The sequence below is a fragment of the Ostrinia furnacalis genome, unplaced genomic scaffold, assembly GCF_004193835.3.
Source record: "Ostrinia furnacalis isolate ACB-3 unplaced genomic scaffold, ASM419383v2 OfSCF2102, whole genome shotgun sequence".
NCBI classification, from domain to species: domain Eukaryota; kingdom Metazoa; phylum Arthropoda; class Insecta; order Lepidoptera; family Crambidae; genus Ostrinia; species Ostrinia furnacalis.
In genome coordinates, this window is record NW_021132341.1 from 233907 (window position 1) to 254137 (window position 20231).

At 38.2% G+C, this 20231-nt stretch overlaps 1 protein-coding gene across 2 annotated transcripts in view; it reads right to left on the bottom strand.

Moving 5' to 3' along the window:
• LOC114354648 (Matrix metalloproteinase 2) overlaps positions 1–19787 on the bottom strand; it is a 39827-nt gene extending 20040 nt beyond the window's left edge. Inside the window, exons 1-2 of one of the 2 annotated variants that reach the window (XM_028307135.1) lie at positions 19482–19787; positions 672–828 (exon numbers count right to left, since the gene is read on the bottom strand). In XM_028307135.1, coding sequence (XP_028162936.1) covers positions 672–676 — 5 coding nt within the window. In that variant the 5' untranslated portion in view covers positions 677–828; positions 19482–19787. The remainder of the gene's footprint in view (positions 1–671; positions 829–19481) is intronic. The other variant, XM_028307136.1, reaches the window with a different exon arrangement.
• Positions 19788–20231: the final 444 nt, after the last annotated feature.

Genomic DNA, 20231 nt, shown 5'->3' on the forward strand with positions numbered 1-20231 from the left:
AGATTTTAGAAAGATAATAAAATTTATACTTACTTACATATTAATAATTTCTTTTGTATAAGAAGATCAAATTAAAAAAAACAATTGTAAACCTATGAACCACGTAGTTTCAGTAAAAGATATAGGTACCTACCGCCACTTCTTTTGTTTTCACAACTCGTATTTTTCAGATTCTTGCAACGTGCGCATTCAACATACAATTTATGTTTTCGATTAAAGTAAAGAATGTAAGATATTTTGAGATTTGTATGCACATGCAAACTACTCTATACATGAACAGTTTCAAACTACTATAGCTGATGAAATATGCAATGGCAGTTATAAGTTAGATATATACTCACGTGTATTTCAAAATTTACGAGACAAGACCTTACTATGGTTAGATATACGAGTAATGGAATCTATCGTTTGTCGCAGACTGCGCCGAGAAGGAAATTAAACCAGAATATTCGCAAGCTTCGGTTTCAGAGACGCGTCACTAATGTGCAACTTGATATTTCGTTGACTTCCTACTGCCGAGAGTTACATACGCCGCGTAGAGATTTGATGTCAACATGCAATATTGAACTGTTATCGCTCTCTACTATTGTTACGGAGCCTTTCTCTTTCAAGTGTTTCGATTTTCAGATGCTCAGAGTTATTTAAATTAAGTCCTACGTTTCAAAGCGAACCTCATTTGCGTTTACAAAAGTGCAGATCATATTTTTTCTTCTGTGTGTTCGAATTGAAAGCTCTGTAATATTCTTTTTTGTCTCGAAGCGGGCGGGCGGCGCGGCCACCGCGTGCGTCGCACAAAGCCTCCGGTTTTGTATTCGCTTCCTCACTCACCTGGAAAGGAAAGAAAAGAAAATATTAATTAAGAGCCACTGAACGAAATAGATATCGTTGGAATGAAGCTTATTCTGTTATTGTAAACGGACGCAAACTGTTTATTATACAGTGGGGAAAAGTTGCTGCGTTTTAAAAATGAAAAATCTGTTGTAACGACTATAAAAGTAGGGGAGAGTTTAATATGGAGCGATGTAACGGCTCGATATTTAGGTAATGTGCTCGCGGCGACAGCGGCGGCTCGCGCAATGCCAAACGAGCCTGAAACGTACATCTCATTAACACATAGCGCGCGATATTTAGGGAGCGGTCCGCGCGCGGTGAGCCGCGAACTAGCATTTGGCAGCGCGCGCTCGTACACAGCCGGCTGTGTAAACTAAACAACTCGTAAAAGTGTAAAAGTCGTAACGATAGCGGCGCGGCTGAGAGAACCACCTAATATGAGCAGCGGCTGGAGCCGCGCCAGTCGTGCTCATTATCAGATGGGACGTTCCGGCGCAACCCTTTCGTTTTACGATTGGCCTCTAATTACAGCAGCGCTCAAGGCGGCGCTTTTTTAGTTGATACGAGCCGGGGCGCGCACTGCCAAATGGACATATTTATTGCCAGTAGCCAAATCGTTTACGCCGTTCGACGGTGGTGCGCCTAGTGTTACGATCCCGCCATTTTGCGATATGAAAAAAGTCTCGGGGAATGTCGCGGCAGCGCAATAACAGAGAGCGCTGGTTTACGAGAGGCCGCTGATAAAGCCGGCGGATCGCAGTGTGCGGCCCGCCTTAACGACGTGTTGCCAATTTATGCCACGCGATAAGCAGAGTTTGTCGAGCTTCCGTCGGAGGCGAATTACGAGCTTTGAATCACATGCATTGCGATTTGGGACGTAAGCCGCCTTCTGTCACTTTTGGGTACACGAAGGTAATTAAGCTTCATAAATATAAATTTATCGGGGTAACTTTTCATATATTTAAGCTTTATTTTTTAGACAGTTCGCCTATCTGCCAAGTAGTGGAATGGGTTCTAAGTACGAGTAGCTGTGTTAGTGGTTGCCGTGATTTCAGCGGAGTAATATCTTGGCATTCCTGCGGCGTGCGGTCAAGTATTAGTGTAACATATTCAAGATGCTGGTTGGCACAATCGGCGGCGGAAGACCGACTGGAATTACATGGAATCGCTCGCAGAGAGTATTAGTATGCCGGGACCGAGCGCCACTGGAATGAGTCGACGTGACGCCGGCGGCCGGCATCTTCCCTCGTTGCTACGTCAAAATGCAATAACATGAATATCGTAAACTAGCTATCGGTTCTTACGTAATACCAAACTGCTTTGAAAATTGTTTTCATTTCATTTCTGATCACATTACATGCACGTAATGAGAAAATGTAACTAACGTTTTATTTCTGTTTGCACAACTCATATTAAAACGTATAGTTCTTTCATTACGATATTTGATGGTAGTTACATTATTGCTGTTTTAGAATCCATTTTATTGCTTCAAAGTTGGTGTATGAATAATAAGGAAAATCCGCTCGGTTTTACGATATTGATTGAGTATTATTACGGGGATAATATAAAGCTATTTGTAAGGAAATAGCTCGTTGAAAGATGGGTCTTTTCGTGGACGAGTCAAAACATAATGCGTGACACGCATCGCGGAGTGAGAGCGGCGGTAATCCAACCATATTGATGTGGGACATGATGTGCATCGCTTCAGCCTCACTGGCTTAGATGCCAGGAGTGTCGTATAATATCGGATAGAGTACAAAAAAAGGAGAATGTTATGATTTGCGAACAGTTATATCATTCGCTTTTGGCTCTACGTTATGTACTGTTATTATTTAAAGTAATTAGTACGAGTATAAACAGATTTGTAATTTTGTGTATTTCAATTAAACAAGCAGTAGGTACTATTGTATTAAAATTATTTAACGATTTCACAGTATTCGTTATTAAATTATCCCAGAACGTATATTCCCAGAAATGGGAGGGCTAAAACACGTTTACGGAGGGTGTTATTTGGACAATTGCTGTTTACGAATGGCAAAATTTAATTGAAACATTAAGATTATGACGAAGATGAACCGTCGCCGCGGCCGTGACCTACGGGACCCAGCCCCAACTCAATCTTGCCCCATTACGCGCGACAAATTGGAAAAATATTCAATTACACGACGCTAAATATTGAATTATATCATGGCAAATTACAATTTTGCATCGGGGATGTAACACTAGCTTGTAAGTGGATTTCGTTTCGCCTCAGTTTGCTCTACAGGGAGCGAGATTATTGACCGAAATTGGATTTGTCAGAATTTAAGATGTTTGATTTGATACTGAACATGTTTCAGTGTTTCATGCAGTAAAAGCTTTCTATTTTGCTAGAAGGTGTCATTTGGGATGAAATTGATAGCTACGTTACAAAGTTTATTTCTATAGACGCATGAAAGGTTAAAGTCGTTAGGTCATAAAGAACATGTAATAATATAGTATTAAAGGTGTTATCGCCATGCAATTTCACCGATGGAAAAATAATGTGAGAGCTTAAACAACACGAGGGCAAGTGGACGCAGGAATTACTCGGCAGTTGGAGTAATTGGCAATTAATCACCAGCCGTTTTCTATTTCAGTGTCGACAGCGCGTCTCCTCCTAACGAGTTCGAGTCTGCACCGCGTGTCCCGTAATAACAGGACACTCAATTTTGCTTTTATCACACACGATCATAAAGTGATTACAGCGGGAAATGAGTGAGCGCACTGGTAATTGAGTGAGCGGAGACCGAGCGAGCGGAGCTCTGTTGCTCTTGCTGAACGATTGAAATGAAAATCTACTCATAGGGGTGTAGAAGACCGATTTTATACTGTTTTTGAGTGATAACAATTTTTTGATATTTAACTTTTTTATTATTTACAACCTAGTTTTTAACAGCAGGAAATACGATTTGGTATTAATTTAACCGGTTATTGTGCTTTAGTTTACATAGTAAAATCATTGTATTGCTATAATTTTGATTCTGAATGAAATGTAATTATTAAAAAACAATAATCGCGGTAAATAATAAAATCGGATAAGCTGAAGTTTGAAGTTGCTCGAGATGGCAATTGTCTGTCGATCCCTCGCGCGCGCGCCCACTTTCTTAGATCGGTATCTTTATAACATAATTAAGTAAATTTCAAAGTCGTCGCGCTCCATCTCCGAAATAATAAGAGTAAGAGCTTAGATAACCCACGATTTAATGTAATTTTCCGTTATTTTCCCATCTCTTGTAATTAGGAATTTTGTCGCGAGTAATGAAATTCGATGTATCATGTCTCCTGGGAGGGATTTTGATTTCGTCCTCCTTTTGTCGAAATATTTCGACGGACTAACTTGCTTGCTTTCAAAGCGAAATCCAGCGGGACAATTGATCGCTCTAACTTTAATTTGCAAAGTTATAATAATCTTTTACTGATTTGTGATGGTTCATTGCACATTAATTTATATCTATCACGAAACGGATTTGTACAGTGAGTTATATTGGAGTTTCCTTTTGATGTAATGACCTTAGAACTTCTGTGAGTATATTAATAGAACCTAATACATGAGGGTTTCAAGTTGTTTGTCTCAATTAGGCATTACTGAGTAGCATTGAAGTATTATTTTTAGTCCTTGTCTTTGAACATTATTAGATTTTCGAGTGATGTACCTATTTCTAACGAAAAACAAAACACTCGAAAATGTACTCCTATGTTGGAACATTGTGATAAACATTTCCATTCTAATAGAGGCGAAGAGATGCCAATGCAAAACATATTTCGCAAGCTGACAAATAACGTTTCGTTGTACAGGCAATATCGTGGTTTTCACAATATCGCCGTAGTGAGAACAGGAAGATGTTGTTTAGAGACGTGTCCAGTTAGGTAAATGGGTCGACCGGGTTATTTCCTTGGAGTGATTTATATCCGGGTATTTCGAGACGGTTAGGTACAGCATCGCTGATCGCTGAGTGGATTACGCCGCGACACCTTTCAAACAAATTGTCCCGAGACCGGACTGAGGCGGTAAACAACTCTCCCCTATGCAGATGTACTCTTAAACCAAACACCTTCAATTTCCTAGCGGGGTGGTACCCAGAAATTGCTCTCGACTCGCTTCTTCGCACCGACTAAAGTGACTTTACTGTTTATAGACCCTTTTTTATTTAATCTGCGAAGTGACGCGGCCTGGCCTCTTTAAATAAAACTGGAAGCGTCCACATTGTTATAGAAAGAGTTATGAGTCCGATGAGTGCATAACAATTTAACGAACGGCGGCAAAGTTTAACAATTAGCAGTCGCTTTCTACCTCGTCCAGTGTTGTCGCTAAACAAGTTCATTAATTATTTCGCAGTTGTGAAGTTAACTATCCAATTTGATTGCCTAGACAAGATAGCCGTAGTTAGTATGAGTATAATGAGCAACTTTGGACTAACAAGCTAGTTAGCGCAATATACAATGTTTTTGCAACATTTAGTTTCGGATATAAGAAAAAGAGAGATCATTACCTCAATGGTTGCACGTTTTATAATAATTGTTAGATTATGAGTACCTAATTATAAAAAAAAACAGAAAGTTTCATAAAAAACCGTTTAAATTAATTAAACAAGTTACCATGAATACAAAAACTTGCATTGTACTAATCCCTCGTCGATATTCCACTCTCTACGAAGTCTTCGCTCAAACTTTTCATCGGCCGTTTTGTTAAGTTGCTCGCCGCAATTGGCAATTGAGTTTTGTTTCCAAGTAAGATGTTTCGAGCGGTGACTTTGCAAACATTGGGATGTACAAGTTGACCTATTAGCGGAGAGCTCAAGTTTTCAGTCGTCAGTAACACGAGCGTGATTGCCGACAAGTACAGAGCCGGCTCAGGTCAGTAATTTGTGCCGAATTTGGCAACCCCCGCACCAACTATTGCGACACCAATTTTGGTCCATGTTGCCCAAATTGTTTTTATTTCGTACGTTGCCAGTATGTTTTTGTTTGGACAATACGTTTGGGTGATACATTAACGAAAGCATTGTATGCATGGCTCATATCGAGTAGGGCTCGATAATATTTTATGTAAATACAGACGAATAGGGCATGTTTTTCTATACAATTTTCCAGGTGCTTAACTGAAAATGTTTAAATTGAGTGAACATTTTAAATAAACCAGACGGTGATGTGGCAGACGGGTGGTTGTAACGATAACAAGTGAGTGCACTTTCGTTTTAAATTATGTGCATTAAAATTCAGCAGTACTGAGTACCTATCAAGCACCGATGATAACCAAGTATGATAAAACAACACTTCAAGTTTTGCTTAACCACAAGACAAGATACTATAACACTACGGCGTTATCTTATAATACAAATTATATCTTATTATCATAATGCATTCGCAATTCAGCGTCTGCTCAACTGAAACGTAACATTTAATATCTCCAAACGTTGTTTGTTACATAAACGCTTAAGCTATTACACATCGCTTATCAAGTGGCTGCAACAGTGAACATTACAATAATATGTGAACACAATTTCGTAGACGTCTACGGCGTAGCGCTACGGTGCGGCTTAGCGCGTAGCCTGTTGGCACCGCGCGCGACAGAGAATGCCAGCATGGGATAAGCCCGCAGTTAGTCCCACCACTGACATATGGGAGGACATGGTGCTCTTGTGTTCCTCACATCGTAAGGTATGTTCTACGCCAAATAGGCCGGTGTGAGTTACATCGAACATGCGTTGCTAGCTTTATGGGATCGGGCAATTGTAATTATGGAAATGTAACTCGTTACATCGAATGTTGTGTAGTAGGTATAACATGAACTTATGTGTAGAAATATCATCGTCCAGTTAACAGTAGCTTTTGCCCGAGGCTTCACCCGTTACAGACTTCTGAATTGAGACATTTTTAAAGACAATAATTTACCATCAATTAATACATACAAAATAATAGGTTTATTAACTATAAATTAACAATTTCATAGTCTTATAATGATCGGAAGATAATAATTACCTACACAATTATACATTTATTATTACTTAACAAACAAACAACAGGACCCATTTAAATTAATACATACTTTATAATTATACGGATATCAACAGACGTCATTGCATTCTTTTCATTGATATGTACAACAATCAACGTCCTATATCTCTAACTAAAGGATGCTGATTTCAATGTTATGCATAATTTGCGGTAATTTACTGAGGAAAATATGCTACTTTATCTTACTCTACTTATTTTAAGTGAAATAAAAAAAAGATATTCGGTTTATATTGAAGGTTTTTATATTGTTTAGGTGTACAAGAACTTTGCAGTAATAAAATCAACAGCATTAGCATGAATGAGGTTTGTATAAATTGGCATAAAATGTCATATCTGTCCAAAAGAAGAGTGCAGTTACGTCGAACCTTATGTGTGTTACCTTATGTGTGTGTGTCTCGTAGTGGCACTAGTGTACACATTTGATGTATACCCTAGTGCCGCCACGGACATAATATGTGTGAATCAGCCGATGCATATCCAAGCGCACAGGTGCAAGCCAAGATAATAGTTACTTAACAATTGCAGCTGTTTGTTTGATTACATATATGGGTTACATAACGGATATTGTTCAAATGGTTATGTGATTAGTTTATGCTTTAACTATTCTAGCAATACACAGTAGTATAGAGACGTTATACATAAGTATTGAAATGTATATCGAAAGTACATCTTATAAATATTGTTTGACGAACCTGATGCAAGCAACGCTCTACTTTTCTAATTCAATAAAATGTAAAGAACATAAAGGATAAAGAGTGGTTTATTTTGTGATAAAATTACATTATTCTGGGATGTCTGGAAGCTTCAATTACACGATACAATACTCCTCCAGCTGGATAGAATCATGCATGAGATGACGTGATAACGTATCCAGAACGTGGTGCACCTTTGTGAAGGCACAATGGAAGATTGAAAGGGACAACAGTATCCACTCGACAGGCGGGCATCCTTGGCAGGTAACGATGTTTGTGAACCCTCTACAGCGCATACAAAGGAGTTGCAGTTGCATACCTAACCCATTTGTCATCTGATATTTTGTGCGCTTCGTAATATTTGACAAATTGGTCGCGTAGAACACGTATGATCCCATAGGTCGGTGTCGTAAACGCCGAATGGGTGGCCGATAATGCATAAATCTCGCGGTAGATCGCGCCTGTTTTCTGTACGTTAGTGGTGCTATTTTTGCTGGCTCGCGGCCGCCAATAGTTTTTCTCTTTCGAATCTTCGATGTTCGACGTAGCAGAAAACTGTGCAGCTCGATAATCACGAGCACTTATTTTGCAGTTAAGCTCTAATATTGAACTACTGATATAAATCCATGACTTTAAAATCTAATATGAACTTTTTAAGGTTGACAGGCAAACTATTGTGCAATTTCTTGCGAAGCCAGCTGAATATAAACTGTTTCTTAAAATAGAAAGACATATTTGATCACTGTTAGCTACAGGTAAACCAGACATCTTGAAAGTATCCCTCGAGACGTCATGAATCTTAAACAGTTGTGTAGAAACAAGCATTCTCAAAAATAAATAAAGTTTCGGTGTCGTCTGGAGATCCATGAAATACTCCTGAAGACGACATGCCATTCATTTATTTTAAATGTTAAATTAGGAATACTGTAAACTCATGAATCATGTAATGTTTTGCAAGTGATGCTTATTTCTCAAACTTTTTTAATAACTAGAAAGACCAATTGTTATTTTTTGTATAATTTCGATGATGTAGAGTCTCAGAATTATTGATCTATCTATGATTTATTTCTGATCAGTTGACTGGTTGAATTAACTGATTAAAAATAATGTTCAAATATCTATCGTGTCATTTTATAATAATATTTGTAAGTACATCGTATTACGATAGAACATGTCGGAAACTTGTTACTATCTGTCTAATAAATAAAATATTAAAAGTTTGATATAGGTGACTTCTTCACTTCTTTTTCTTCTCTTCTTTTCTCCTCTCTTCTTTTCTCCTCTCTTGTATTCTCTTTTCTTCTGATGAGGGGTCACCCACAATCGCTCACTCAAGGAGGTTGTGATGGGCCGAGCAACTAGTGCACACATCACACCCAGGTTGAGTGAGTAACCGGGAGCGACCCGAGTATCCGTTTTCTTTCTTCAAGCTTTATCTTGAATTTTTAATTTATTATGCTAAACACAATATTCAAAAAGAAATATACTTACTGGATTGCAAAACAAAGAATCACACTTAAAATTGCAATAACTCTTTAAATAGTAGGTAAGTAAACACACTCACATGATACTTTCGAAATAAAAAGGATTTGTAAAAAGTTTAATTTTGTAGGTACTATAGTTTCAAGAAAGTTGATATACGTTTTTATTCTAAATCTCTCACTACACTACTGTAATTTAGAAAAAAGAAAACAATTTTTAAAAGTGCAGTAGGTATGTACTTAGTTTTGCAGTCCAGTGTAGTATACAGTAAGTTACACAATGTAGAGAAAACAAGTGTACGTAGGTATTATTAGGTATTTCTCTCAAACATACAATCTTGGGATAACACAATATGAAATCTGAGAATGGTTTTTCCAATAACTAATTCATGTAGCAATATCTGGAAACTGGAAATTGTTCTTAATAATCTAGACTAGCAGCTATATTATCTATAAAAATTGAGTCCATTTGCAGCCGGTGTAGAGTTTCAGTTGTAGGTATAATTTTCAGGTCTTTTGTGTCTTAAATGCTACGGATTTCAAATAAGTGACTTGATATTTAATTATTTGACTATTAAGAGGCTTGTCTTTTCAACTCGTTTACATTATGAGACGCGTACACGTTTAGAATCTCATGATTAAAACGCCGCTAAATCCATACACGCCGTGCATATTAGGCTCAAATCGCTGCATAAATCCATAAGAGCGTTATCGCGGTTGGTTTGATGGAGCGATCAAAATAGAATGGTGTAAACCCCGCGTGTAAACCGACGAACGTCTTACTCGGTTATTTCGGTGCGGTACGCCATGTTTCCACAATAAACACGCTCATGGCTTTCACCTTCGATTCTTGACCGCTCGTTATTATTAATTATTTGCTTACATACGCCTTGCTTTATGATAAACACTCACACGCCATTCCGTTCGGTTACTTCCTAAGTTGTAACAAAGTGTTACTAGGCGATAGAGGTACCTATGAAGTAAAAAAAGTACCTAATGTTCAAGACTTTTCATTTTCAGTTTCAGTTTTGGGTAATATAAAAGAAAGTGATGACGATAATAGATCTTGCTTCATAAATTCTTAGTTAATGTGTTCAATCTAACGAAAATTCTCTTTGCCTTTTAATTTTCTGTTTATGTAGATAGGTATACCAGCAGTTTGCACTTAGCACGAAGCTCGACAGCCGGGGAATATTTGTTTTTTCTATGAAAAATACAACATTTAAATTAAGTCTGACTTATCAAATTGTCAGTCGACCACATAAAAGTGCGCGGAAGGGTGCGGTTCGACAACAACGCCATCTATTATTTAAAGCGCGCACTGCGCGAGCCTACCCTCGTTTACATCACAATTAATTTAATTTGCTTTTTCACAGGCTTCTTCCATTCCCTCATTGTGATGTGGAGGGTTGAGGGCGTGAATTTTCTCGTGATTTGGTAACAGAGGCGGTAATTAGAGCAATTGTGAGGTTTCTCCATTTGTTTTTAACTGTTTATTACTTGGCGCTGTTGTTTGGAATGTTTGCAGAATTAGCTATAATGTCTCGGTGGTTGTGTGTGATATTAGGGTCTTTGGAAGTTTACGAAGTCTTATTAGTTGCGATTGGGTGTTAATTAAGAGTTGTATATCGGTGTTAATTTCGTTAGGTTTTGCGGTGACTGGGGACGGGTATCGCGTGACGCGGAACGTGATACGGCGCGGCGGGTATCGGGTGCCGGCGGACATGCGCACGCGCCGGGAAGGCACCCACGGGCTCGCTTCCGTCCGCGCGTGTCCGGATGCCTGCGCTAATGATATGATAAGGCTTCCCGGTCACTGATAAACTTTCAGCTGTTTAGCGGTTTACAACAACGGCTGATAGATGACATCACTGGGTTTGTTAAATCTTTTGTTATTTAATTATGTTGTAAAGTTAGTGCAAAGTTACATTACATCGTTATTATGGTAATGTTACCTTAAGTTAGATATTTGAGGTTCGTATTAAAATAAGAGACATTACGTGTCAAGGAGTATGACAAATGATGAGTGTGTTTAGGGTGATGTGAGTTTACATATTATATTCCAAAGGCCAAGCGAGACCGCCGCAGAGACAAGCCGCTAAACTCCGGCGAAGTTGCTGTAAATCTTCACCTAAGTGAGTAAAGATACAGTTTAAGCACGCGCCCGCGTCGCCGCCTTCAATCTAAGTTTGGCCTCGACGCCTGTCCGCTACACTCGTACATAATGAAATCGGGACCGTCCCTGAATGCGCAAAGTTGTCCCCTCGATACAGCCAATAATTACACACACACCGCTCAACTTCGACGCGATAGCATGTTACGTCGTAACACTCGCTCCTTGCAGTTTTACATGATTTCCCCCGACCTTTTTATGCGCCCGCCCTTATCTAACGAGCAGTAACATTTATCTAGTATCTGTCACTTAAAGCCTTTGCTCTCGTGTAAACGGGCGACCTTATTTTTTGCTAAAGGGCCGGAGCTATCAGTTGGTCCCGCGACACAATATTACCCTGCACGACTATATATCGTGTTCGAATCACGTCATCGTTCATCCTGGAAGGCGCGGGCGTGGTGCCTCCTAAAGGATGAGTTTATGGGGTGGCTCGCATAATGCCAGCGGCAGATACGGCCTGTTGTGCTTGTTGACAACCCTATCCGCGATATTAGCGGGTAAAAATTAAAATAACAAACTTTTGCCACCATAATATACCTTTAATATTCTCGCTCACTATTAACCTATGTCGTTGGTATATATCACATTACAGAAGACTGAATACAATTACGGCGTTTGATAATACAATTAAACCGGTCGTAGCCCAAATGATAGTGCTACATAAATTAGTGGTGACAGGCTAGGAATATCCGAGCTTGATGTCATATAGCGCATCGCATCTGTTACGTGGAGGGACATGTGCAGAGAAGACTGTTATGAATCCAGAGTGTGATGGATGGATCGCCCTAGAGACTAATGCACACACTGGCTTATACCACTTCTGCAGCATGTTTGGTAATACTCCTACATACAGTACAGGTTAGACAAATACCTTTATAATTCCCGGAAACCCCACGCGTATGATTGACACACCTTTTGTGTACTAAATTAAAAACGCTGTCCAGCTAATGTCAGTTCGTTTGTACATTTGGAGGGTTGATAAATGTTAGCACGCACATCGCGCCGTGAATAAGTAATTTGGTGGCCGATAAAATATTCAGCTGAAAACTTTAAAAGCATTTGTGAAGTAAATTAAGCGTAGCGTAGAGCAATTTGTCGAACGATTCTTCTCACCCTTTTCTGGCGAGTGACCTAGAAAAATATGCTCTATCTTGCCCGGGACTGCGAAATTAAGTAAACTTTGAAGACAAGCTGCCGCTTTGAAGCAGGAGTTAATGTCTGAGCTAAAACGTCGGCTATGATTACAACATCCATTGGTATCAATTACGGTATCAAGTTCAGTCTTGTACCCAGCATAGCGTGAATTTTAGAATGTCGTAAAGGCAAACTTATTAAAATATTATTATATAAAGTTTGTTAAGAACAGTTCTAAATAATCTAGAACTTACAGAACTTGGTTAAAATATTTATTTTAAAGACATACAAGTATGTTAAAACCCTAAATCATGCAAAACTGAACAGCTTCGCATATTTTTATGTGATTTATGTACCGTGTGTAATTTTGTGAGAAACTGCGAAGTTTCCGCTGGAGCCGGGAGTACCTTGTACCTACTACATCACCTGTTATTTATCGTTGATTAAAAACTTGTTATTGATGACAGCGTCTGCGAGATTAAAAAATTATGGGAGAAATATTCAGCGTCACATATTACATAGCTCGGAAATAAATGTAGCTACATTATCTGCTTCCACGTGTAATGCGTACATACATTACGATGTCAGTAGCTATAGGCAGCCACGACAGAGCACTTAGCAAGCGCGTTCGAGGCGGGGTCGCATCAATCACAACACAATTTTATATCAAATGTCGCTCTCAATCAATTTGTGCTAGGATCGTATTTCCCACTATACGCCAGCTAGTGACGCTCACCTTCTTCCTCGGCTTGTCTATACATGATAAGGGGTGATATGCTTTTAGAGGAAAGCGTTAAGGGATATTTTCTTCCCGTTCGCAAACATATTGCGATTTTGAGATCTATTTACGGTTCCATGTAAAAAACTATTTATGCATGCAAAGGACAATGACCAAAAATGTATGGAGTGTGGTCCAAATGTCCACCACTAACGAGACCTATGTAGTAAAATAGTCTACTAAATACTGATTCATTATAACCAAAGCGCAATCAAAAATATGCTGTCAGTAAAAAGTTATGACTGAATGAAAAGTCTGTTTTTTACCTTTTCATCCAAAAAATGTTCTTGATATCATTCTATCCATTGCATATTTTGGACTAATCTACGCATGTTATGTCATGTCGCATGTGGCGCGGGGCTATAGATGAATTTTATTAAATATTATACTAGCTGTGCTTACGACTTTGTACGCGTGAAAATAGTTTGAATAATATTTCCCATTTCTACAACATTTGTCTTTACTGCTCCGCCCCTATTGGTTGTAGGGTGATGTTATTTATCCTAAAACCATCCTTGATAAATGGGCTATCCATAACAAAAATATTTTTTCAAATCGGACTAGTAGTTCCTGAGATTAGCGCGTAAACTACTACAATTTTTCAAACAGTCATAACTTTTTACTGACAGCTTATTTTTTTTTCGTCCCATACTGAAAGTTAATCTCTATTTAATGGACTATAAGCCAATATGGGTCTCGTTAGTGGTGGACATTTGGACCACTTTTGGTCATTGTCCTTTTATTTAAACATCAACCTATCACAGTAAACTAATTCTTCTAATACTTAATCACATATATTATGATCATTAAGCAGTTATCGACAAGTGGTGAGTAAGCATAACGAGTGGCTCCTTCGCACGCTATTTCTTTGTTTCGAGTTTCCCGCGCAGATGACTAATATCGGGTGACGCTAACCGCGCGAGATGTGACGCTGCGCGCAACTTAACTTCCCTAATGGATAGCGTAGTTTTGAGGAAACCACTACAGATAATTAGAGAGTTGCTTGTTCGCGTCACAGTTCTTAATAGGCTGAGACTTCCAACTTCACTCACGAGCAAGTTACGAAGTATTCGCACAGGATATATTTCCTGCAACTTTCATATCTACAAATATATTGTGCCATCTTTCACATCAATTTATGTATTATCGCAGATATGGGAAATATAATAATATAGCGGAAGTTAATAGACAAATAAATTTATTAAAACACGCTACGCAACCGATATGTGCGTTGATCTCCATAAGCTAAACAATGTAAATATTATAATTATGTCAAACAACATTCCTAACAAATTGGATTTTGAGAATGTGTTTCAATTTTCTCGCACTGAGTCATAAATGTGTAGAGAATAATAATAGGGAATTACAATTCTGTGATACGAGTGAATCGAGTAAGTTCCGAGCCACGCTGGGCGCACAAAGGCGTTTGTTTATAAAACAAAACAGCCGCGTTCCTTGGTCTCGCAATGCGTATTGAAAGACTATGAAAATAATGGTCTATTAAAGAGCTGCCTAGTGGCATGTGCCAGCATAACTAGAGGCGAACTCGCGCGGGACTATTGTTCGCGAGACATACTCGGGCGCATACCGCAAACGACCCAGGAATCATTTCAGTTATGTGGCAAACCGAGGGGGTATTACGTACTTCGGATGAAATTCTGAACCGTTTCTTTCAAAGGTGCGAACTTTTTGATGTTTCTCACAATATTTATTGCTTTACTAGCTATTGTCGCACGGATCGAATTCAGGGATAATAAGCTTAAAGTTTGTCTTGCATATCTAAGTGACAACATCTTTGAAGATGCAAAAGGACTTGAAGGATCCCATTTCCAAAGATGAAACATTACCGAAGAGACTTGTTGAAAATAAGAGAAATATGCAATTGAGTTTTGTCAAATTTTACTTTGTAGAGTGCATTGTTTCGCCATGTTTCGCTTATATTTTGTTTGAAATTCTCGAGAACAGAAACATCACGTTCTTATCAAGATAACTTACATGAACAAGAATCTTATTTTCTGTTTTCCAATTTCTTGGTTGGTTTAGTTTTCGTATTTTGTGTAAGTAGTACACACCAATTAGCATGAATACGTATAATTTATCAAGTTAGCTACTTTTAGAAATATCTTTTTATTCGAAAACTCTACAAAGTGAGAGATTTTTTCGATATTATCGGAAGAATAGAATAACGTTTCTTTCCGAACTAAATTCGATACGAAGTTTTAATGTACTACGGATTCCATTCTGGGTTGACCTTTTTCCGTGTTGAGGATGACGGGGTGACGCGGGATTAGGGATACCGGCACTAAAAAGCACTAACAAAATCAGGAGTAGTGAAAGGACCGGACTCTTTATAAGAATAAAATTAAATAGAAAATACACTTAGTTAATTATTTTGATTTTCATATTAAAACATGCTTTCTTTATCCTTTATCGTACTAACCGGGCGGGTGTATTAAACTCTGTAATAATATAATTTCCTTCAAATATTATCAAGTGATTTGTATGGGTAGCTTAGACTTAGAGGAAAACTACAAAGTAAGTAGCCTGATAATCGAAAGAGGATTAATTCCTAACAGTAGAATAAATTATTTCTAGATAAACAATATTATAAATGCAATGTTTCCAAATTATGGTATATTTTAATAAAAGATAAAGGCTCCTTTCTCTCTCAGTCGGTAGCCCTACGCGGGATGGGGCGGGAAGAGATAAACTATCTTATCACTGCTATCGCTGGAGCTGGCTCCAATCGATAACTCCAATGATTTTTTACTCCGACGTAACAGAAACAATGAGCTTAGTCACGTTGCATAGTTCGGAGCCGTCCATTAAGGAAGCTATTCAAACTGTGATAATACTGTTTGGATGACTATACTCGGAATTTTGGTAACAACTGTGCCTCTACCATGAGTTGCCATCGAAAACTTGTATTCGTATACTACAGTCGATAGAGTTTAAACGTGGATCGATGAAGTTTACATTAAAATCATACCATGAGTTCAATTACCGTATACTTTACTCGCCAGCGATAATTCGATGGTTTTGTGATGTAATGTTGGTGAGCATGTTAACGTATCCAACTTCACACTCTATGAATGGATGAATGAAAGAACGAATGCCGCTCCTTTCTAACTATATAGAAAAGATAGAGTAGGAAATAACAAAAATGTCAAAAATAACACTGCAAAATTTAAGTGTCCTAGAACAGTGCTTAAAGCTGAATTAACATGATCATTTTAAATTTGTATTGTTTATTTCTTGTCATTGCGACTTTGACGCAGCTGTTGTCATGACAACAGATAACAAAACATGTTTTGTTGAAGGATTATTGATGAATAATTTTCCACAAAAAATTGGATTTTAACCACGATAGGAAAATGAGAAACTGCGCCTATCCGTTTAAACCGATTGTAGAATTTATGGAAAGGTAAGTTAAGTAAAAATAAACATACTATGTAGTGGAGGAATTTCGAAATTAAACGAATAATTTTGAGCTGGTTTTTTTGGAGAAATACAACCTTTCCAGCATAACTTCCACGTGCCTAGCTAAAATTCAGTAATATGAGTGCTAGATTTATATTTTCTAGATACAATAAAGTTGTTTTTCTATAGATATGGCGATCTGAGTATGCCCACTGAAGGGCCCCAAGAAAGAGCCAACAATAGTCAACGGTGGGTGGAACTAACGGACACGCGAACGTGAAATGCTGATGCCACCGGCGACACGAAAACTACTGAGAAATTGAGAAAAGTGTGTATAAATACCTACTACTTTATTCATTTTGATTGCTTTTATCTTATTTCGTCATTATTATTTGTAATGTTTATTTGTTAAGGTGTGGAGTGACTTTAAACAGCAAGAAGAAGGCAACTCGCATACACAGAGCTGCCAAGGGAACACTGGACTGGTGGCGGTCCAGGTTCTTCCCTGAAGCCAAAGGATTTAGAGCAGAGTGCTTGTAAATAACTACTTGTAAATTAAATCCATAATAAAGACCTAGGGTAACTGGATGGATATACCTACCTTATTATTGTAAAACTTAAGATATTATAATTAATTAAATACATTATATTGTTTTAATCTTTCATGGTCACTAAACATACATGGTAGCAATCTCGTCAGTAATAATAATTAAGTAAATACATATCCTACTAATATCCTACTTAATATTAAAAATGCGAAAGTTTGGATGTCTGGATGTTTGTTACTCTTTCACGCAAAAACTACTGAACGGATTTTGATGAAACTTTACAGTATTATTGTTTATAACCCAGATTAACATATAGGCTATAATTATGACGATCTGTGACAAACTAAATTTCACGCGGACGAAGCCGCGGGCAAAAGCTAGTTGAAAATAAAATGATTAATTTTTATTGACTATTTATTTCACAAAACCTAATAGGTACATAATACACAGACTGATTAAAAACAAAAGTAAATTTCAACTTATGAAAATACATATTCATTGTCGGATTAGCTTTCTATCATGATCTCGTAAGGCTGCGTTTCCACCAGAGATGTGCGAGGATGCGTAGCGAAGGATGTGTTTGTAAAGAACCAATAGAATCGCTTCATTTACCTCGCCTCGGTCAGCACATCTCTGGTAGAAAAGGCTCAGGCTGTACAACACTAATGAGCATTTTCAAATCTCTGCTACACATCCTCGTACGATACATTTTCCTCGCACAGCTTTGGTGGAAACCCGCACACATTTTCACAGCACAGCTAGACATCTTCGCACGACACAATTCCCTCGCATATCTCTGGGAAACGCAGCATCCTCTCCCTCCCCCAAGGATCTCCACAATGTGCCCGCATCCAGGTTCTTCCCGCGACCTTCACCAGATCGTCGGTCCACCTAGTGGGAGGTCTGCCCACATGCTGATAACATGTTCCATCGTAATAAACTTCTTTCCGACATAATTTAATAAAGAAAACACCTAAAATGACCTAAAACCACAATTTTATTTTGCTTTTCACACGTCAATAAGCCAGTGAGTTACGTTACTGTGACAGCTAAGGTATTTTTCGATGACATCTTTGAAAATTGCAACTCATGGTAAGTTATTTGTATGAAACTTAATAAAAACTTTAGTCGCTATCGTATTCATTTAGATAGGTTTTTTACCTAACGATTTGAGATGAACTCATGGTAGTGTTTTTAGTTTTGCTGTGGTTCAGCTACTAACCGCTAGAGGCGCTGTACAATTTGCCATACATTTTTTTACGCCCTCGATAGCGAGATGCTCGGTAGGTAAACTCATGGTAGAGGCACTGTACTCTATCAAATTACTTTAGTAGAATAATAAGAATTTTAAATTAACATCCTAGGAAATACAAGTGTGTAATATTTTGTAATTTTATTAAACGAGCCTTTATTTTACATTGTGAAAATAAATGTAGGTGCATAGTCGTTAAAACTTGTAGAAAGATAGTTAAATAAGTACATAGAGAGTAAGCAGGCAATTTTTGTCAGAAGAGGGGGATAAATACTCATTTTAGGGTGGTGACCAAGATTTGGAATTTACCAAATCTCTACATTTGTAGAGCTGGTGACTGGTTGAAGAAGAAGACTGGATCCTCTTGCAAAAGTCGATGGTACACGACGGTAGATCAAAAAAGAACCCTACTTCGGTGAAGTATCGTTCATTTATCAGTATTAATGGTAATGGACAATCTAGTCAATGGGAAGTTCAAAGATAGCGAACACATTACGTCTTTTGTAACTTGCATACCGTCAAGTGGTGTATTCAAGCGTTATTCGTGCAATTGAGTGAGTGTATCGGTATCTATTTTTATAGGTCGTTCGCTGTGACGAGGTTAAATGGTCTAATAGATGTTTACTGTTGATTGCCTCACAATGCGCATGAGGCCGGAGGCGCGCCGCACGCTCAAATTTTATTGATGTACCACTGTAATAGGTATCTAGGAAATGTCCATCATTTTTGATGTAACCGAGCTGTTTTATATCCAGTGGACTGCTAAATAAATAAGATTCTTAATGCCTTTACAAAAAAATACCTAATCTGTGTAGAAGTTACTAGTGAATCCAAAGTCCTAATGTGTTTTTCTACTGATTTAGAATGCTTTTGTATAGTATCTACCGACGTTTTATTCTGTTTTATTTAAAAGTCGATTGACTAACAGAACATTATTTTCAGAGTTAACAAAAGTCGAATTAAAATCATATAAAATTAATTAAAATAGCTTATTAGTATAATTTATACATTTTATAGACTCTACAAAGTTATAATTTTTATTCGTGAACAAAAGTTAAAAAAAAAAAGTGTCTGTAGACGAAATAAGACAAAATGAATTTAAAATGAAAAATTAACGGCTGCGTAGGAAAACTTACCATTCTGTAGCTCGTTTCCTTTTCACTAACGCACAAAAAACCAATAAAAACAAGAATAACAGCGGAAAATAATACAGTTCGCGTTGCTCGAGTGCAATTGCATTAGAAGCGAAATAAAACGAAAATAAAAGATGGAGTAATAAAACGCGTTATCGGCGCGAGACGTACAAATTAATGGAATGTTTGATTTGAATTTGTTTCGCGCGGGAAATACGAGCGCGGCGTTCGGCGAGCGGTGGCGGTGTGGTCGGTCGACCGACCGTCGAGTGGATACCGTCAGAGGCGCTCCGACCCGCGGGAATGCCGGCCGCGCACAGGCCGCGGCGCCGGCGGGCGGGCGGTTATAAGCGCGCGGGGCGGCGCCGATAAATACCACGATAATATCGCATTACGCACATACCTATTAAAAGCTGCACTTTACATGCCTATTTGAAAGATAAATCACACATCTGCTAAAGGGTCTGCCCTGCCTCTTATCAATGAATACTGATTTTTAATACTCTAATACGTTAATTAAGATACCATTGAAATGTAACAGCATAAGTTGTATGTAAAATGCTGACGTGGCGGTGTAATCCTATATTGGTAGTGATAAATGACGTGTGAGTCATTAGACTGAAGGTTCTAGATAAGGCTTCGCACTCGTAAGTCGCGCCGAATTGTGGCTTCCTATCCGTCCGAGGGGTTGATGACCTAACTTGAATGATAGCCACGTTATATCTCTACATAGAGTACCAACTACATAATTTA